The following is a 21,897-nucleotide window of genomic DNA, read 5'->3' on the forward strand; positions in this document are numbered from 1 at the left end:
TGAATGTCTATGCTGAAATATGCCGTGAATTCGGTGATCAGTGATGATACGATAATGAATGTTTGTGCTGAAATATGCCGTGCAATGCGGTGATCAGTGAATAAATGAAAGAAAACGTTTGTTCTGAAATATGCTGTGTAATGCGGTGATCTGTGACAAAATGAGAATGAATGTTTGTACTGAAATATCATCATTATTTCTGTTTTGGAAATGCACCTGTCGTTTAACGTGACAAGACTGGCGGATACCTTTAGATAATCACTTAATTCCCTTTTGTCGATGATGATGATAATTTAATGATGGGAATACACAGATCAAAAAGAAGTCTCAATAAGTCACAGAGGATATTAAACGCTTCCTGAGCGTTGTTTGAGCTAATAAACTCACAAAAGGAGAGAGCCTTTATACTATGATGAAACTTTCTAATATTATCTCTACAATAGTCTTGATTTCATTAAAGGTTTAAAGCAATTGATTGTGCCAGGTCATGATCAGATGATTCAAGTTGCGTTTTAAGTATGAGATCTCGTCTACGGTGACGAGTACACATAAGAATGCATAAGTGCTCTCGTCTACAGTGACGTGTACAAAAAGGAAGGAACGTATGAACTCGTCTACGACGACGAGTACACATAAGAAGGTATGAGTGATCACGTCTACGGTGACGAGTACACATAAGAAAGTATAGATGATCTCGTCTACGGTGAATTAGATACATGAGAAGGAGTGTGCGACCTCGTCTACGGTGACGTCCACCAAAGAAGGAGCGTGTGATCACGTTTAAGGTGACGTGCACACTTGCAAGGAATCGACGTCTACGCTGAAAAATTGTATAAAGAAATCGATGACGATGAGTGTGCAAGTTTTGAAATAATGTTTTGTTTTTTATTAGTTTTCTTTTTTTATGTGTAATTTGACATTTAGACTGGATACATCTCTGACAAAGTATCTAATATTTTATTGATTCCATATTTGTAATTGTTTTTTTGTAAATTTTGGTTTTGTATTGCTTGTAAAAATTGACATGTAAAAGTGCCCCTGTGGCCTATTTGCTGAATAAATGTTTGATGTTTGTTTAATGGATTGGATGATAAAAGTGATACATTGTCCTAGAAAGTCTTATTTTATTTTAGTTTCATTTTTATATGCTTATTGCTAATTAATGATGTATAAGATTAAAGTTACATTTTAGAAGACTAGTCTTTAGACATGTTTATTGTAATTAAATCCTTAATTTTGTAGAGATTCAAAATAATTGTATGAGGCCATACGCCTTTTGTAGAATGGCCGAGCATTAATCGGAATTCGGAATAGGGACATTCCTACATCAGAATGGCCGTCTGTTAGCAACACTGTTTGTAAGGATCATTATTTATTAATAGCTTATATTTTGATCATTTTTACTTTTACGATTAGCTTAAAAAAGAGTATCAGTTGACCCTTACTTGTCACTGGTTCCCGCCATCTTGAATTGTTATTAAAAGGTGGGTACACTGTGACAAGGGGCAGTTCGTGGACAGACGAGTTACAGTGTAGACGTTTTGGAATATTTATTGTAAATTGGTTGTTATTATGTTGGTAGCGAACGAATAAAGTTAAAATATTGGTAAAAGTATTAGTATTCATCATCAACCCGGTGGTACCCTTACAGAAATATCTAGGTACTTACACTTACCCAGAGTGACCTAGATCTTCATGTGTTACGTGAAACATTGCGTCGGTTTTTAGGGTTCCGTACCCAAAGGGTAAAAACGGGACCCTATTACTAAGACTCCGCTGTCCGTATCTCATGAACCGTGATAGCTAGACAGTTGAAATTTTCACAGATGATGTATTTCTGTTGCCGCTATAACAACAAATACTAAAAACTGAATAAAATAAATATTTAAGTGGGGCTCCCATGATTTTTTGCCGTTTTTTTTCATAATGGTCCGGATCCCTTCGTGCGCGAGTCCGACTCGCACTTGGCCGATTTTTTATATCACGTCGGTGGCAAACAAGCATAGCCTATGGACGCCTGCAACTCCAGGTGTATTACATGCGTTTTGCCGTTCGTAAGGAAACTTTTAAAACACTTTGGGAAGGTGAATCTTGTGATGCTTAGATTGTCCGGCTGCCCGCGTATTTGATCTTGCTTTGTGCCTGTCGTTGTAGATATTTTGTCTGCAATCTTGTATGGATATCAGCTGCGGTGGCAATGTTGGGCGCGCCGCGAGCCGAGACCGAGCGCAGCCGCTGGAGCGCGGATAAAGCACTGTCTCCATCTGCACGTTGACTGGGAGCTTGTAAACATTATTCGGCATTAATATCAAATTTTCATTCGTCTCGCAATTTATTAATAACATCTTCCGTGAGACACAGACATTAAACATATTAATAACGGGTCGCCACCGTCGACGCAAGCTCCTGATGACGCTGCTCGGTATAGAGTGAAACATGTCAAGCGTTTTCGACTTAAAATACGTGAGTGACCCGTTATTAATATGTTTAATACGACTCGAAATTTATTTGTATTCGAAATAAAAATGAAGAAAATGCAAAGTAATACGTAACATATCATTATTAAGGCAAAATTAATTTGATTATAACTTTGTTTTCGGTTTAAACTCATTAAGTTAGCAGTAGTAACTAAAACTGCCGCAGTAGGTATGCGAAATTTAATTAATTGACTAAAAGTTACAATTTTAAGAACTCAAAATGATGTCCCTTTGTAGGGCTAACGAGCATTATACTCACTGACAGAACGAGATGTGCCCGAGTCACGCATGCACGTAGGAAATACCTGTTAGGTGCACTTTAATTTATGGTGGATTGGAAACTGCATCCTCCGACTGCCAAGTAGTTAATCGAGTTTAACTCTCACATTGATTTAAAATACACATGAGCCTAAATAAATATGTATAGGTACTGTCAATAAATAGATCCCGCACACGCTGCCGGCTCTCGCACAACTATAGTACTTCACCGCTCATCCGCAGATATTCGCCAGTTGACAAGCAGGCGGCATTGTTGACAAACTGTTCCATTTGCTTTGTAAAATAATAGCTAGAGGCAGTATTATGCGATGATAACGCTGCTGAAAGGATGGGAGGTGATCGCGAGCGCGCTTGCCTCGGAGCAAACTGTTGAAGATGGTACGAAGAACCAGTGTTTTTGATTTAAAGTGGTTCTGATTTCTTGCTTCTTGACAATAAAGACTTTGTCTTGGCGATAAGGTTAACGAATGGTTACGTCACAGTTTGGACGATGGAACTATTTAGTGAAGTAAATATGCTTGGTATTAATGTGTTTGTTTTGTTGCAGACGAGCGAGAGGATGTACAGAAGAAAACATTCGCAAAATGGATCAACTCGCAACTGGTCAAGGTGAGTAGTTGAGTAGGAAAAGATTATACAAATAAGTGTGTTATCGTAAAACATAATGACGAGCCTGTGACATACTATTACTTATTCTGTGCCTGTGAGATGATAGACTAAGTTTTCGCGGCAAAGTACAAAAATCCAGGGTCCCTGTGTTGAAAAAAAATCTCAGTGCGGATAAAAATATTCGAAGGGATTCCTGTACCTAGCTGTAAATATCAAGCTGCAATGTTGCTAGGTTTTTCAAACTGGATATACGTGTGTCTATACTATACCTCATGGCGCCATTCATTTTTTACGTAAGACGATTTTTGCCAGTTTTTAACCCCGCTCCGACCCTAAGAAAAAATTAGACATTTTCGACCTCCCTCCACCCCTAAATCGTCTTACGTAATAAATGAATGACGCCTAATGATACCTACGTGTATACTATTCAGTCTACTTTACTACGAATATACTGGCTTAGGTCGATATGGGCTGGTCATGTCTGCCGCATGCCGAATGATATGTGGGCCAAAATAACCACAGAGTGGGTGCCCCATGAGTCAAACCGGGGATCCGGCAGACCTCGTCGGCGATGGCGGGATAACTTGGACTCCTTTTTGAGTGCAAACTGGCCAGATGTAGCTCAAAACCGGGAGGAGTGGAAGAAGAGGGGGGAGGCCTTTGCCCAGCAGTGGGACACAATATGCTCGTAATAATAGGTCGATATATATCGTGATGACATTGCCAAGATGGAGTTGCACCGGCTCGGCAGCAACAATGTGTGGCAGTGGACGTACTACCACACATTGTTGCTGCCGACTGTTCACGTTATATTTTCATAGGTACGTAATTTGTGGTGACGCCTTCACACTTTGTCGCTTGCCATATAGTCAGTTTTACAGTAAGCGCAACTACGATGCCTTCCTTCTTGAACAGATAACCTCGTATTTTCACAGAACGGGAAGGCGCTGGTGACGGACTTGTTCGCCGACTTGCGCGACGGCGAGGTTCTGCTGTCGCTGCTCGAGATCCTCACCGCGCAGCAATATGTGAGTACACCTCGCATTTAGGTATAGCTTAATGTTGGTCAAATCAGGTCAAATTAACTGATTTGAGGGACTCTGTCGTGACTGCCAAAGTGGAAGCGTAAGGTCAAAAAAGCAAAATCATAGTTGGATCAAGCAACACACTTGGTTTTTCGAAGCCGCTTATATTCCATGTTGTGAACCTGTTGAGTGTTGGAAAACGAAATACTCGGAGGAATAAGCGACGAAAAACGCAGATGCATCTTACAATATTAGGCTACGCGAAAATATGAAGAACTAGCTTTTGTCCGCGACTTCGTCTGCGTGGACTTAACACACACACACACACAGCAGCTAAAGTAAGTATAGCGCCTGGTAAATTTCTCATAGCAATCATTCAATTTGAGCATATTATGCACACAAATTAGCAGGCACTTCATTAATTATCTTAATTCCACCCCGCTTTTTACTTTCTTAAGGGATGATTTTCGGGATAAAAACTATCCTATGTCCTTCTCAGGGACTCAACCTATCTCTATGCCAAATTTCATCTAAATCGATTCAGCGGTTTAAGCGTGAAGAGGGAACACACAGACAGAAAGACAGACAGACAGACAGACTTTCGCATTTATAAATATTAGTATGGATTACCCAGCTGATAGGGGCCAGCCCAGCTTATTGACTGTGTTCTTGTGTTACAGAAACGCGAACGCGGTCGTATGCGCGTGCACCATGTGAACAACGTGAGCACGGCGCTGCGCGCGCTCAACGATGCCGGCGTTAGATTGGTCAACATCGCCGCCGCAGACGTCGTCGACGGCAACCCCAAGCTAATACTCGGTAACCACTACTAACCACCGATCTTCTATATTTACGTAGTGATCTGTATCTGTAATATGGGGTGTCTTGCTCGTCCCGAACCCCTTACAAATACTGGTTTAACTATATAGTAGATTGGACCTCTATGTCAAAAGTTCTCAAGAACTCGGTTTAACGGTGTTTTCTAATTTTCAATTCATTTTCCAGGTTTGGTGTGGAGCATCATCCTGCATTGGCAAGTGCAGTACCATCTCAAAGAGTTAATGTCAGAGCTGCACCATACAAGCTTGGAACGAACGTTGCTAGCGTGGTGCCGCGCGCATACTCAGGTAAGGTATTCTACAAATATTTTTAATCGTAATTCATTGGGATTTTTTGTTTGAAAGAGTACAACACTTCCCAGTCCAGATTTGATGATAACCCTAGCGAAATCTAGAAAACTCCTCCACTTTTATAGGCACACATAACATGATTTTTCTCTTGGAAAACACCACCTCGTGAAGTGGAAGTAGTGGAACTGCTGATAAAGGCAATAAAATAATGACATGTTTGACTGTTTTGTGAAGTCGGTTCTTTATTGTTAAAGTTTATTTTACAATTATCTTGTTTCCCACTGCAGGGTTATGAAGGCGTAGACGTGACAAACTTCACGTCGTCCTGGGCCGACGGTATGGCACTGAACGCCCTGCTCCACCGCTGGCGACCGCAACTCTTCGACTTCCACGAGGTGGCGCAGCGCCCGCCCAACGAGCGCCTCGACCACGCCTTCACTCTGGCGCACAACTATCTCGGGATAGACCGGCTGCTGGACCCTGAAGGTGAGTTGTTGGGCATTAACTTTACACCATCCTGAGCCGACAGTCTGGCCCTGGATGCTCTGCTCCACCGCTAGCGACCGCAACACATCGACTTCCATGACGTGGCGCAGCGTTCGCCCAACGAGCGTCTCGACCACGCCTTCACTTTGGCGCCAACTACATCGGGATAAACCGGCTGCTGGACCCCTGAAGCTAAGTCAAAACTAAAAAAAAATATTCTGCAATAGGCTTCAAGGCCTCTTTTACAAATTGCTATTGGACATTAACCTTTTGGAACGCAAACTTTTTCATATTTTTATCTTAAACCGACATCATGTCACTGGGCATCAAATATTTGCTTTGGCGAAACGTTCGGGACTCTTTTTCAACACAGACTACGTGAATAACGTGAACTGCAATCAGATGTCATCTACCAAATAAAGGGACCAAGGACTCCATTGTGTAGTCATCGAACCTGTGTTTTCAGCTCGGGATATTTAACAAAATGATAAAAGTTTAAGTCTTTCGCTAATATGGTGGCGTGTTTGTCCATTCTGGACGCATTTTACATATGAGCTTGCTCTGTGTTCTAAAGTAAGGATGATTACTCTTATTAGACAGAGTCTGTGCGAAAAACATACGGTAACCAATACATTCTACGAACTCTTACGTAAAACTTTTTCAACTTGTGATTGCAGATGTAAACACACCAAACCCGGACAAGAAGTCGATCATGATGTACCTGATGTGTCTGTTCCAATCGCTGCCGCATTCGGCGCCCGAGCCGGCCGCGGCGGAGCCCGGCGCGGACGGCGGCCCCGACTCGGAGCCCGCCTCGCCTCTAGGGAACACTGCCGAGGTATTTAACCGGGAGGTTTCTTTCATTTCAGAAGGAAATCAAACATAATCGTTAAAGTCATTATTAAAAATGGGTGCTAAATTATGTTTTATTCGTTTCAACTTTGACGCTAACATATTTGACAGGACGGGGGAAACGATAATGCATTTATACCAAACGACGGGCGGGTCGCACTCGCAAGCGATCGTTTTCGTATCGCGAATCGGGTCACTTACATTAGGCGGTTCGAAAGTCGGGTACTCGACGATATGAGGTCACATAGGGTCACTTTCAGTTTTATATCTCGGGACAGAACAGACATCATCCGCAATGGAAAATTTTAATCTAAATCGTAATTAACTAATCGATACTTCCACTAGTTCCCATTTGAATTAGAATATATATTGAAACCGTCTGTTTTGTTTTCAGAGCGGGTCCCGGTCCCGCCCGCTGTCGACGGCCACGACGGGGTCGGGCGAGCTGGGCGGGTACTCGGCGGCGCTGGAGGACGCGCTGGCGTGGCTGCTGGACGCGGAGGAGCGGCTGGGTGCGCGGGCGGCGCCGAGGCCGGGCGCGGTGCTGGGCGAGCTGAAGGAGCACTTCCACGTGCACGAGGCGTTCCTGCTGGAGCTGGCCGCGCAGCAGGCCGGCGTGGGCGGCGCGCTGGCGCTGGGGGCGCGGCTCGCGGCCGACGGGGCGCTGTCGGGGGCCGAGGCGAGAGAGGTACCGACGGAGAACTATCTAATAGGATATTTCACTACCAGTCAAATCGGTTTCTTTTTTCGAAACGTCAAAACGGTTTTGCTACTATGGAATTTATATGAAAATTATGAAACACTAGCATGTGACGTCACAATCAAATTACCTACTCTTTATAGTTTTATACGCGTTTTAAAATAAAAATTATGTCTAAAAATAACTGCTGTCTACGTTTCTTTATTAATCTTCTGGTGCTTTATTTCATGCATTTTGTAAAATAATTTATTTTAAACACAGTCAAATACTCTATTAATCATCTGCACTATGTAAAACAGACTTGAAAGGGTCCTACCCCCTAGCCTCGTAAGACCCGCCATAGAAAGTTTTTCAATTTTTAATTTGAACCTTGTTCTATAAGTAAATTGGAACGAATTTCGTTTGTTTTACAACGCAATGAAACAAAAGAATTGCTACTTTATTTGTTTCACGAAAGGTTCGAATTAGATTGTACTGAATATGTACATTTTAATGTACATTTCGACTCACGAGGCGTGTGAGACTCCGCATCGCCCTAAATCGCTTTATGAGTCCGGGCCGCTCTCGCTCTCGGGCCCGGAAATCTGTTCTCGGGCCCCGGGCTCTGGCGGGTGGGGACCTTGTTAGAGTGATCCTGGATTTCCCGTCGAACTTCCGTTTGATAAAGTGAACCTATAATGGGACGGACGGTTTATATAAGTCGTTACCTCTTTAAAGACGATCGTATCCCCCGTATCCTGCAGGTGCGGCTGCAGCTGCGGCTGCTGGCGGAGCGCTGGGAGCAGCTGCGCGCGCGCGGCATGGCGCGGCAGGCCTGCGTGCACGAGGCGCTCATGAAGGCCCAACAAGAAACTAGACATGAATTCCGGTCAGTAAACTCTACTAATGATTAATGACATGTGTCTCAGGGAAAAACATCGGAAAACACCATATTCTAGCGGAGTTTCAATACCGCCTTAGGTTTCTAATAATTTTAACCGATCTTCTTCTCTCGTATCCATTTCTGCTCAGCTTTAGTACGGTCTAATTAATTTTCTACTCGCATTTTCGCAGACAATGGCTGACGGCGACGGAAGACCGCATATCCAAGCTGGGTCCTCTACCCGGTGACACTCCAGAGGAGGTTTCGGCCAGTCTAGCCGCTATAACTGCTCTACATGAGGCTCTCCGCGAACAACAGCCTAGAGTAGACGCTTTGGCCGACTGTGTCTTAGTTTTGGATGATAATGAGGACACAGGTATGATGGGACATCGTCCACCCTGTTAACGGCGATGATTCGTACACCCCAGGCCAAAAGTATGGAAACAAGGTTGTATTTCAATAGAAAAGTGTAATTTTTTTTGCGATGGATTTTATACTACTCATTGACAATTCGGTAAAAATTATAATAGAACATTTTGAAAGTAAATTACTCTGGCTGTGATAGTTGCCAATTCAACATTTTTGTCACGTAATTAAAGGGTAGGTATAATTATGTAATTTTTTCCTACTTGATTTTTTTAGGTTTTTGACAATATTTTAGGACGTTTTGATATTAAGCGTGTATTTTTAATGTTTTGGGTTTGCCTAATGTAAGTCTTAGTTTATAAATATATACAACAAAGATAGAAACATGAAATATTATAGAAAACAACGTTTCCATACTTTTGGCCTGAAGACTTCTGGGCCGCACTCTCGACTCACCATACTTGAGTGTTGCCGATAGTAGGCACGCTTTCAGTCGCTCTACATATGACTCTACGCGAGCAACGACGCAGAGTAGTCGGACTGGCTAACTGTGAGTTGCTACCTTTTGAAACCAAGCTTGTAAGCATCTTTTAAGGAGACAGATTGAGCAGTATTCTCACATGATTATGTGTTTATTTGCAGCGGGTGTGGTGGAAATGGAAGACGAGTTGCGCGCGCTGGGCGAGCGCTGGTCGCACACGTGCCAGTGGACGCTGGCGCAGCTCGCGCGCCTGCAGGCGCTGCGGGACCTGCAGCCCACGGCCGCAGAGGAACAGCTCAAACAGGTATTCATAAAACCAACGCATGTTTCATATAAACCAATTAACACTGATTTAAACTTTCACGATTTTTACTCATTATTATTTACAACGACGGGACTTAATCGCGTAAAATAAGTATTAAATTTACCTCCGACGTTTCGAGGACGGCGTTGTCCCCGTGGTCTCGGAGAAGACGACGGGGACACGGGGACAACGCCGTCCTCGAAACGTCGGAGGTAAATTTAATACTTATTTTACGCGATTAAGTCCCGTCGTTGTAAATAATAATAAACCAATTAATCCGAAATTGTGAAAATTTCTGATGCTTCTTATATCAAATTATTTCGCTCGACCGATATTTGCACAGTATTTGAAAAATATAAAAAATATTCTACAAGTTTAATTGGTGTCTATTTCAGATGGAAGCGAACCCAGTATCGACCGTCCAGGAGGTTCTCGAGCGTATCAGCACGCTCCAACAGATCAAGCATTCCGTCTCTCTCCAACAAGCGCTCGCGACACAGCACACGGAGCGAGCCTCCGCCCTGGTAGCCAACGGCGAAGCGGCCGGCGTGGACTTCGCGGACGTGTTCGCGAGGGCCGAGGAGTTACAGGATAGAGCGGAGGCGTTGCTTATGATTTTAGACGTTCAAGCGCAAAGGGTTAGTTTCTTCAGTTAGCTCTCTTATCTTATAGTTTCGGGGGCCCTTGCGAATACACTTCGACCTATAGGGATCTTTTGTGCAGTTACCACCTAGGAAAGATCCGTCCGCTACTCGAGAGCTTTCACCCCCATCTCCATATGCCGGATGATGGACCTTATGGGTAGCGTTTTGAATTCCTTTGGTTCCAGATAGCCTGTTCCGAAGTCCTTCATTCTTTGTCTTTGTCTCAGTTAGCTCTCAGCTACAAGTGTAACATTTCTACTGTTATGATGTTTTTTCTTTCGTTCGCTATATTTATGCAATAGATGACATTAGTTAGCCAACGAATAACAATAACTATCCAAAAGATAATGGTAATCGTTCGCTCATCAGCAGATTTATTATTACATTTTAAATTCTAGCGTTTTGTGCACATAATTAATGTCCTTTTCAAGCAAAAGGTACCACATTGTCGCTTGACATAAGGACGCTCTGACAGGTTTTTCGCATAAAGATACAAGCAATTTTCGTCCTTATGGTAAGCGACAATGTGGTCTTTTGCTTGAAAACGTCATAATTATCTATTATTCTAATTGTGTATCTAAATTTAAACAGGGCAACTATCGAAGTTTTCGTATAAAACGTTTCAACATAGATTCATTCGTATGATTTTCGCCAGATTCGCGAGCAAGGCTTCGAAGTGGAACTGGTGACCACCCAACAATCTCCAATGGACGCCTCGAGCACGGTGACGACGACGACGAGCACGGTGACCGTGACGTCACCCGGGGACGCTCGCAGGAGCAAGAAGCCGCGTCTCTCGGGCTCGGGTGGTGGCGCAGACTTCCAGGCCGGGTACAAGCCTTACGAGAACTGGGCTAAGGCCGCTGCGGACACTTTAGAAAAGGTGAGTGTTATGCATCGTCTTTAACGGACGAGCAGGGGAGGAAAGGATATTCGCTCCTAAAAATAAGCTCGTCGCTAATAGTACATTATGGTCGAGGCTCGGAAGTAGCTATTTGCTGGCTGAGGATTCGTTTTAAACGGACGACCTTGGTAGTCCGTTTAATTGAAGCCGCGTCTCTCGGGCTCGGGTGGTGGCGCAGACTTCCAGGCCGGGTACAAGCCTTACGAGAACTGGGCTAAGGCCGCTGCGGACACTTTAGAAAAGGTGAGTGTTATGCATCGTCTTTAACGGACGAGCAGGGGAGGAAAGGATATTCGCTCCTAAAAATAAGCTCGTCGCTAATAGTACATTATGGTCGAGGCTCGGAAGTAGCTATTTGCTGGCTGAGGATTCGTTTTAAACGGACGACCTTGGTAGTCCGTTTAATTGAAGCCGCGTCTCTCGGGCTCGGGTGGTGGCGCAGACTTCCAGGCCGGGTACAAGCCTTACGAGAACTGGGCTAAGGCCGCTGCGGACACTTTAGAAAAGGTGAGTGTTATGCATCGTCTTTAACGGACGAGCAGGGGAGGAAAGGATATTCGCTCCTAAAAATAAGCTCGTCGCTAATAGTACATTATGGTCGAGGCTCGGAAGTAGCTATTTGCTGGCTGAGGATTCGTTTTAAACGGACGACCTTGGTAGTCCGTTTAATTGAAGCCGCGTCTCTCGGGCTCGGGTGGTGGCGCAGACTTCCAGGCCGGGTACAAGCCTTACGAGAACTGGGCTAAGGCCGCTGCGGACACTTTAGAAAAGGTGAGTGTTATGCATCGTCTTTAACGGACGAGCAGGGGAGGAAAGGATATTCGCTCCTAAAAATAAGCTCGTCGCTAATAGTACATTATGGTCGAGGCTCGGAAGTAGCTATTTGCTGGCTGAGGATTCGTTTTAAACGGACGACCTTGGTAGTCCGTTTAATTGAAGCCGCGTCTCTCGGGCTCGGGTGGTGGCGCAGACTTCCAGGCCGGGTACAAGCCTTACGAGAACTGGGCTAAGGCCGCTGCGGACACTTTAGAAAAGGTGAGTGTTATGCATCGTCTTTAACGGACGAGCAGGGGAGGAAAGGATATTCGCTCCTAAAAATAAGCTCGTCGCTAATAGTACATTATGGTCGAGGCTCGGAAGTAGCTATTTGCTGGCTGAGGATTCGTTTTAAACGGACGACCTTGGTAGTCCGTTTAATTGAAGCCGCGTCTCTCGGGCTCGGGTGGTGGCGCAGACTTCCAGGCCGGGTACAAGCCTTACGAGAACTGGGCTAAGGCCGCTGCGGACACTTTAGAAAAGGTGAGTGTTATGCATCGTCTTTAACGGACGAGCAGGGGAGGAAAGGATATTCGCTCCTAAAAATAAGCTCGTCGCTAATAGTACATTATGGTCGAGGCTCGGAAGTAGCTATTTGCTGGCTGAGGATTCGTTTTAAACGGACGACCTTGGTAGTCCGTTTAATTGAAGCCGCGTCTCTCGGGCTCGGGTGGTGGCGCAGACTTCCAGGCCGGGTACAAGCCTTACGAGAACTGGGCTAAGGCCGCTGCGGACACTTTAGAAAAGGTGAGTGTTATGCATCGTCTTTAACGGACGAGCAGGGGAGGAAAGGATATTCGCTCCTAAAAATAAGCTCGTCGCTAATAGTACATTATGGTCGAGGCTCGGAAGTAGCTATTTGCTGGCTGAGGATTCGTTTTAAACGGACGACCTTGGTAGTCCGTTTAATTGAAGCCGCGTCTCTCGGGCTCAGGTGGTGGCGCAGACTTCCAGGCCGGGTACAAGCCTTACGAGAACTGGGCTAAGGCCGCTGCGGACACTTTAGAAAAGGTGAGTGTTATGCATCGTCTTTAACGGACGAGCAGGGGAGGAAAGGATATTCGCTCCTAAAAATGAGCTCGCCGCTAATAGTACATTATTGTCGAGGCTCGGAAGTAGCTACTTGCTGGCCGAAGATTCGTTTTAAACGGACGACCTTGGGAGTCCGTTTAATAAGGGCTAACGCGTATGAATTCGCCGCTAGGGGCGCTAGTGTAGATGGTGATCTTTTCCATAGTTCGAAATGTCACTTCAATGACTGACAGCTGTTCTTTAGTCTTTTGGACCACCATCAACAGAGGCGCCAACTGGTGAGCAAAAAAACGATAGCCCTCATTGAATCCGGAGCCAGCAAGTAGCGTTCCAGCCGAGTCATATATTGCTTTTGTCAAAAAATGGCGCAATAGATACAAATATTATAGAAATATTTTACAGAAGCAACGTTCTTATGTATATATTTTCACAGAAATAAGTAAAAAGATTTGCTTTGCCGCCTTTTAAAATTAAATTAAAAATGGAAGTGTATTTTTCTGCTGAAAATACGTCAACCTATTTGAGACACCTAAATAGTCGCGGTACCAACATTATAATAATAAGTACTGATCATCTGTTTGGCTGTTTAATGGACCTATGCCTTCATTTGATATGGCCACTTCATGAAATAAAACTATGAAAACGGATTATATCGCGTATATTGAATTTATAATACATCCCGACGTTTCGAACCCTTTACAGCGTTCGTGGTCAACGGGTGACGGGCGATATAATCCGTTTTCATAGTTTTATTTCATTAGTAACTATCGCGGTAACCGAAGACAATATTATGGCCACTTCAACTTTTAAAAAGTTTGAAACTCGACGAATAATGGAATTTGTATGCAACATTGCAGTCCCGAAATCGAAACTGTTTTTAACTTTTTAATTTTTCGACTGACCATAAACTACGCACTTCGCGACCTACTTTTTAACCGGCAACGTCGACTTTGCCGTCTATTTTTGAGAAAAAGAAATATGAACATCTAATGTACGAGAAAGTAATAATTCTATTGTGGTTTATTGATCGTTTAACATGTTTCAGTGCGCGCGGGACTTGGAGGACTCGTCCGTGTCGCGCGAGACCGTGTCGGGGACCTTGGAGCGGCTCGACAAGGAGCTGTCCGTGCAGCGACAGGACTTCGCCAACGTCGAGGAGATACAGCGCCGGCTGGCCACTGATCCGGCGCTCAAAGGTACTATATATACATTTCCAAAGTTTCAAAAATATGTGTACGCTGTTACACCTTAGACAATAAAGTCACGTTCATATATTTTTGGCCATTTGTCTGGAACGATATTTTTGCCTTCGACCGTACGCAATATTGACGTAAACGGTCATCACCGTCTTAAACTATAAGGGTATAAGTAATTTATTTCCAGCGTTTCTCCGAAGAGAATTTAGTATTTCGCCGGAAGGAAACTTATCTTCCAAAAATTAACGACTTAATTTTTTGATGCAATCGGAGGTTGATTATTGTGGTTTCATAAAATTATATAAGTTTTCTGCCGGGTTAATCTCTAGGCCTTTTTATTCAAAGCCGTCTGTCTCTGTATTCCTACTCCACAAAAGTGAATAAGTCTCTCAGCCGAAAAATGGTCCACTCACTTCCTATACTGTCGCTTTGAAAGTTTTCCTCGAGTGATCACAATCGATAACGTGTTACAGAGGAGGCCGACCAGCACGCTAAAATAATCGAAGAATTAAAACAACGCTGGGACGACATCCAACGCGGCGTCACCTCCCTCCGCAACACCATGAACCTGCTCCAGGACAAGGACAGCTTCCACCGCGCGGCCGCCTCCCTGCGCGACCACCTCCGGGACACGGCGGCCTGGCGGGACCGCGCGCTGCGGGACCGGCCCGGACACAACCAACTCATACACCTGCGAAACAAGCTGCGCGCGCTCCGGCAGCTCGACATCAAGCGGAAGGAGCTCGACGCGCAATCGATCGTCCTTCTAACCAAGCCGATCGCCCCCGCTTATAAGGAGGAAATAGAAACGACCGCCAGACGACTCGGAACCGAGTACGAGGAGCTTTTGAACTATTTGACCGCCAAAGAAGTAGAAATTAAATTAGCGATCGGCAGAAAACCCCAGGAACCCGTTAAAGATGAGTTCGAGAATCTCCAGCGGAAAATACGAGATATAGAATCCCGAGTTATCGTCGAGCACGTCATGTTCTCCCCCGTTGAGTCGATGGAGAATAAAATTGAGGAGCTGAGGAGTCTCCGGAGGGAGTTGGAGGAGTTGCAGGCGGGGTATGATGAGGTGGTGAGGGCGAGGAGGCAGCGGTACGAGGCGGGGAGCGTGCAGGAGTTGAATGTGAGGAGCAGCCTCGAGAACCTGGTGACGAAGTTCGGGGACACGCAGGTGCTGCTGGAACAGAAGATTGACAAGCTCGAGAACGGTAATACATATTATACATGCTTTTATTTACCACCCGACTAGGTAATCGATTATGATGTTTAAAGTTAGTTTACTGACAATTTTAAAATTAGCAAAAAAACTTGAGTTACATTTCGAACGTGCAATGATGAAGATGCGTTTTGAATAACGAGTAGCGATACTATTAGAACTTTAGCAAGATTCGCTAGCAGAGTCATGCTTTATAGCTTTGTACTAACATCAAGTGTTTGAGGAGATTGTAATCATAGATTTAAGATTTGTTTAAAGTATAAAAAGTAGTTGTTTAAGAATTGAAAAAGTTGCAATTTTGAGGTCGGAAATTTTTGACAAGTGTTTTTTTATGATTTTTACACTTTTGTAAGTCTCGCCGACCTAGACATTCTACGCTAAGTATTGAAGTAGAACTAGACATTAACACATATTAAATCACATTTACAAACGGGTCTATCGCGAATTTATTTTTGTGATTTAATATATGTTCAAACCGCGAAAGTTTTAAATGTTATAGACATTAACACACTTTGTATCCTTTACAGGAGTGAAGCTGGTAAAACAACTCGAAGCCGATACGACAGAGCTGAAGCGGGGGCTGGATAAGCTGGACAAGTTCCTCGCCGACAACGAATTCATACCCATCGGGGACGTCCAACTGCTGGAGAGTTTGCTGGATACCAGCAACGTAAGTTGTTTCGTTCGCATCAAACAAAGTCGGGACCCGGCACCCCCATACTTCGCTTCGTCGAATACTAAAACTTTAAAATTACTTAATTTTATAAATTACATGTTTACTTGCAGAAATACGATGAAGAAAAAGAGAAATACGAAACGATATTAAACTCGATCGAGAAATCTCGCGCCACGATACTAGAAGACTGCGACGAATCCCTCGGCAAGGCGCTCCGGTCCGACGGAGCCCCGACCAAACGGTTTCTCGACGCCACGAACCGAGCTCGCACCTTAAACGAAGGGTTAAGGAGGGCTCTGGAGCGCACCGAGAGTGTGTTCAGACAGATAGCCGACACTGAGAGCTGGCTGAAGGAGTTGGAGGCGCAGATCCCCAAGGAGGAGGATTGTAGGATATCGGACTCGGCCGAGCTGTATAAGGTTAAGATGGTGTTCCAGACGCTTAAGGACAAGTGCGATGATAAGACGCAGGAGTTTAGGAACCTGAACGAAGCCGGTGAGTAGAAAATATATATTTGTTTTACAAAGAACTAGTAGTCATATAATAAAGCTTTTTTAAGAGCCCCCGGCGAGTTCGGTCGAATTTCACCTTCCCATACAAAAGAAGTTTCGTTCTCATTTTAAAACTATGTGTTGGAATGTAATGAAACTTTGCACATACAATGACATGAGGTATATCTAGGTCTGTAATTAGTTTAAATAGCTCCAGTTTATAAAACAAACGAAATAGAACAAAAACAAGTATTGTAAGAAAAACTTAAATTCGCTGTTCTTCTTTAACTATAGTATCTGAAACTGCATAAAGTAATTACACACATAGATATACCTTATCCTATTGTAAGTAAATTATAGAAACTCGTTTTAAGAGGCCGTAGTCGATTTTGGAGCAAAAAAGTAAAATTGATAGATTTAGTCGTTGAAATTATACACGTTTTGTTATGTAATATCTAAATAACAAGTTAGGTATTGATTTCTATTAGCACGTCTTCTCATCTTGCCTTTTAATAATGAGGTCGCGAGCGTGCGTCACCGGTAATGCATGAAGAGAAGGGGCAGTTTTTAAAAATTCATCAAAAATCATGGTGGTAAATTATACAAATTGATGTATAAGAATAGTTTCAGCAAATGTTGTAGATTGTTTAAGTATCAAAATTACGTTGAAATTTAGTCGATTTTTAGAGAAATTTTCACTTGTTTTGAAGTAATTTCTGAAGAAAATTGATTTCGTCTAACTTTCATTTACACTACTTCAAAGTCATAATAATAAAAATGTAGTCTGATAAACGTCAAGTACAGGTTATGTGTAATACAAAATTACCATGTTTAGCCGTTCAAACTTTACGAAATTTACAAATAAGAGCGAAAATCAGTGCTTTAAGCGCGTTTACCTAAACGTCCATCAGAAAAGCAAACATTACTAATTTAGTGAGTCTGTTTTCAAAAAATTGATCTGATAAAAGGTAAGATAAGAAGACGTGCTAATAGAAACCAGTACTTGTTATTTCAATTAGGTAACAAAAGGTGTAAAATTTCACGGACTAAATCTATCAATTTTACATTTTTGCGACTAAAATCGACACCGGCCTCTTAAAATGAGAGCGTAACTACGTTTCTATGGAAAACAGAGCTTACCGGGGACCCAATATATACGTATAACAATTAATAAAAAAAGATTGAAAACTAAGTATCTTTAGCTTTCGCTATTGAATTGAGGCTATAAGTTTTAGGCTGTCTGTCCCATTTTTCGAGTATTTATAATTTTTAAAAGTCTAGGCGTTTTTGAAGTCTTCTAAAATGTACTGTGCTTTGTTTATGGTACTGAACGATTTATGCTTCTCGATGTAACATCGCGTGGTATTGGTCACAGGCAAAGAGGATATAATAAGATAGAGCGGTACTGTCATAGTAAATTTTGTAACCACTGTAAAATTCACTGCCATCTATCCACATACTTTAAAACTAAAAATGAAGATTTATAAAAATACGTTAAAATGTATTTAAATATGGATAAATGATTTTTTTATTTGCATTAATTATTTTTATATGATTTTGACCCATGTTCTTTCACTGATATGCGTTAAAATAATAAATAACAAACGAAACCGTCAACGCCCTCTATACGAGAGTAGGCCAAAACTAGTGGCGCCATCTGAACGAGAATCAAATTTTCGTGGATTTTCGAGGCACGTTTTTTCCTTAGACTGTATCCATCTATTACGGAGTTATACCTATATCTATCTTTGGTCACAGGCAACGATATGATGCTCGCGGCGGAGGAGCGCCGACCGGCGGCGCTGGCTCGCCGGCTCACGGCGCTGTCGGCGCGGTGGACGGACGTCACGCGCGGCGTTTACGAACGATACAAGTGAGACATTTATATGAATATTTATAAAAAAAAAAAAAATATGTAATTGTTCTATAGTCTTATGTAACGTATGTATGTTTGTAAGCATGTTTGATACTTAGGTACTTTATTAGTTGTGTATCCAATTGTTACTTCTGTGTATCTTCCTATTTATAGGCAGTGCCGAACAAGCCCTGTTTCTACTTGTTATCAATATCAGTATGTTATAATTAATGGAACTACAGGTCTTATTGTATATCTGCAAGTTTAAACTTATCTGTATGTGACTGTTTGTTTCCTAAATAAAAAAAAAAAAAAAAAAAAATTACTTTATTCTTATTGAAAATTTGATAAATTTCACGTTAGATCAACGTCCGTGTTGTGTTCAATACAATTTTGACCGTATTTTTTTACAATAAGTACGTAACAAATAAGATATTCAGACTGCATTCTTCGGCAGCAGGTTCATCGATAGAATAGTGTGTATATCTTTTTTTTTTTTTTTTTTTTTAATAATCAATAAATATTATAGCACATTTTTACACAGATATTAACTAAGTCCCACGGTAAGCCTAAGGAGGCTTGTGTTATGGGTACTCAGACAACGATATATATAATATATAAATACTTAAAATACATAGAAAACACCCATGACGCAGGAACAAATATCTGTGCTCATCACACAAATAAATGCCCTTACCGGGATTCGAACCCAGGACCATCGGCTTCACAGGCAGAGTCACTACCCACTAGGCCAAACCGGTCGTCAAAGTTATATATCGGCGTAGTTGTGCATGTGGTAATGCGTGTGTACACCGTGTACAGGGTGCTGGCGGAGGCGTGGCACGAGACGGGGGAGCTGCGCGCGTGGCTGGCGCAGGAGGCGGCGTGGCTGGACGGGTTAGAGCGGCGACTACGCTCGAGGCACCAACCGGCTGATGCCGAGGAACTCTCCGCACAACTATACGTGAGTGTTCACTACTGCAGGGTGCTGGCGGAGGCGTGGCACGAGACGGGGGAGCTGCGCGCGTGGCTGGCGCAGGAGGCGGCGTGGCTGGACGGGTTAGAGCGGCGACTACGCTCGAGGCACCAACCGGCTGATGCCGAGGAACTCTCCGCACAACTATACGTGAGTGTTCACTACTGCAGGGTGCTGGCGGAGGCGTGGCACGAGACGGGGGAGCTGCGCGCGTGGCTGGCGCAGGAGGCGGCGTGGCTGGACGGGTTAGAGCGGCGACTACGCTCGAGGCACCAACCGGCTGATGCCGAGGAACTCTCCGCACAACTATACGTGAGTGTTCACTACTGCAGGGTGCTGGCGGAGGCGTGGCACGAGACGGGGGAGCTGCGCGCGTGGCTGGCGCAGGAGGCGGCGTGGCTGGACGGGTTAGAGCGGCGACTACGCTCGAGGCACCAACCGGCTGATGCCGAGGAACTCTCCGCACAACTATACGTGAGTGTTCACTACTGCAGGGTGCTGGCGGAGGCGTGGCACGAGACGGGGGAGCTGCGCGCGTGGCTGGCGCAGGAGGCGGCGTGGCTGGACGGGTTAGAGCGGCGACTACGCTCGAGGCACCAACCGGCTGATGCCGAGGAACTCTCCGCACAACTATACGTGAGTGTTCACTACTGCAGGGTGCTGGCGGAGGCGTGGCACGAGACGGGGGAGCTGCGCGCGTGGCTGGCGCAGGAGGCGGCGTGGCTGGACGGGTTAGAGCGGCGACTACGCTCGAGGCACCAACCGGCTGATGCCGAGGAACTCTCCGCACAACTATACGTGAGTGTTCACTACTGCAGGGTGCTGGCGGAGGCGTGGCACGAGACGGGGGAGCTGCGCGCGTGGCTGGCGCAGGAGGCGGCGTGGCTGGACGGGTTAGAGCGGCGACTACGCTCGAGGCACCAACCGGCTGATGCCGAGGAACTCTCCGCACAACTATACGTGAGTGTTCACTACTGCAGGGTGCTGGCGGAGGCGTGGCACGAGACGGGGGAGCTGCGCGCGTGGCTGGCGCAGGAGGCGGCGTGGCTGGACGGGTTAGAGCGGCGACTACGCTCGAGGCACCAACCGGCTGATGCCGAGGAACTCTCCGCACAACTATACGTGAGTGTTCACTACTGCAGGGTGCTGGCGGAGGCGTGGCACGAGACGGGGGAGCTGCGCGCGTGGCTGGCGCAGGAGGCGGCGTGGCTGGACGGGTTAGAGCGGCGACTACGCTCGAGGCACCAACCGGCTGATGCCGAGGAACTCTCCGCACAACTATACGTGAGTGTTCACTACTGCAGGGTGCTGGCGGAGGCGTGGCACGAGACGGGGGAGCTGCGCGCGTGGCTGGCGCAGGAGGCGGCGTGGCTGGACGGGTTAGAGCGGCGACTACGCTCGAGGCACCAACCGGCTGATGCCGAGGAACTCTCCGCACAACTATACGTGAGTGTTCACTACTGCAGGGTGCTGGCGGAGGCGTGGCACGAGACGGGGGAGCTGCGCGCGTGGCTGGCGCAGGAGGCGGCGTGGCTGGACGGGTTAGAGCGGCGACTACGCTCGAGGCACCAACCGGCTGATGCCGAGGAACTCTCCGCACAACTATACGTGAGTGTTCACTACTGCAGGGTGCTGGCGGAGGCGTGGCACGAGACGGGGGAGCTGCGCGCGTGGCTGGCGCAGGAGGCGGCGTGGCTGGACGGGTTAGAGCGGCGACTACGCTCGAGGCACCAACCGGCTGATGCCGAGGAACTCTCCGCACAACTATACGTGAGTGTTCACTACTGCAGGGTGCTGGCGGAGGCGTGGCACGAGACGGGGGAGCTGCGCGCGTGGCTGGCGCAGGAGGCGGCGTGGCTGGACGGGTTAGAGCGGCGACTACGCTCGAGGCACCAACCGGCTGATGCCGAGGAACTCTCCGCACAACTATACGTGAGTGTTCACTACTGCAGGGTGCTGGCGGAGGCGTGGCACGAGACGGGGGAGCTGCGCGCGTGGCTGGCGCAGGAGGCGGCGTGGCTGGACGGGTTAGAGCGGCGACTACGCTCGAGGCACCAACCGGCTGATGCCGAGGAACTCTCCGCACAACTATACGTGAGTGTTCACTACTGCAGGGTGCTGGCGGAGGCGTGGCACGAGACGGGGGAGCTGCGCGCGTGGCTGGCGCAGGAGGCGGCGTGGCTGGACGGGTTAGAGCGGCGACTACGCTCGAGGCACCAACCGGCTGATGCCGAGGAACTCTCCGCACAACTATACGTGAGTGTTCACTACTGCAGGGTGCTGGCGGAGGCGTGGCACGAGACGGGGGAGCTGCGCGCGTGGCTGGCGCAGGAGGCGGCGTGGCTGGACGGGTTAGAGCGGCGACTACGCTCGAGGCACCAACCGGCTGATGCCGAGGAACTCTCCGCACAACTATACGTGAGTGTTCACTACTGCAGGGTGCTGGCGGAGGCGTGGCACGAGACGGGGGAGCTGCGCGCGTGGCTGGCGCAGGAGGCGGCGTGGCTGGAC

The 21,897-nt window shown here is 45.9% G+C and overlaps 1 protein-coding gene across 1 annotated transcript in view; it reads left to right on the forward strand.

Moving 5' to 3' along the window:
- Positions 1 to 21,897, forward strand: part of LOC134748000 (uncharacterized) — a 448,054-nt gene that overhangs the window by 40,780 nt on the left and 385,377 nt on the right. Inside the window, exons 2-19 of the mRNA XM_063682700.1 lie at positions 3,304 to 3,365; positions 4,301 to 4,393; positions 5,071 to 5,209; positions 5,396 to 5,517; positions 5,808 to 6,006; positions 6,684 to 6,859; positions 7,253 to 7,546; positions 8,302 to 8,426; positions 8,612 to 8,796; positions 9,429 to 9,571; positions 9,967 to 10,209; positions 10,871 to 11,098; positions 14,013 to 14,163; positions 14,637 to 15,380; positions 15,916 to 16,058; positions 16,175 to 16,559; positions 18,314 to 18,428; positions 19,233 to 19,374. Coding sequence (XP_063538770.1) covers positions 3,304 to 3,365; positions 4,301 to 4,393; positions 5,071 to 5,209; positions 5,396 to 5,517; positions 5,808 to 6,006; positions 6,684 to 6,859; positions 7,253 to 7,546; positions 8,302 to 8,426; positions 8,612 to 8,796; positions 9,429 to 9,571; positions 9,967 to 10,209; positions 10,871 to 11,098; positions 14,013 to 14,163; positions 14,637 to 15,380; positions 15,916 to 16,058; positions 16,175 to 16,559; positions 18,314 to 18,428; positions 19,233 to 19,374 — 3,689 coding nt within the window. The remainder of the gene's footprint in view (positions 1 to 3,303; positions 3,366 to 4,300; positions 4,394 to 5,070; positions 5,210 to 5,395; positions 5,518 to 5,807; positions 6,007 to 6,683; positions 6,860 to 7,252; positions 7,547 to 8,301; positions 8,427 to 8,611; positions 8,797 to 9,428; positions 9,572 to 9,966; positions 10,210 to 10,870; positions 11,099 to 14,012; positions 14,164 to 14,636; positions 15,381 to 15,915; positions 16,059 to 16,174; positions 16,560 to 18,313; positions 18,429 to 19,232; positions 19,375 to 21,897) is intronic.

The sequence above is a fragment of the Cydia strobilella genome, chromosome 1 (genome assembly GCF_947568885.1).
Source record: "Cydia strobilella chromosome 1, ilCydStro3.1, whole genome shotgun sequence".
NCBI classification, from domain to species: Eukaryota; Metazoa; Arthropoda; class Insecta; order Lepidoptera; family Tortricidae; genus Cydia; species Cydia strobilella.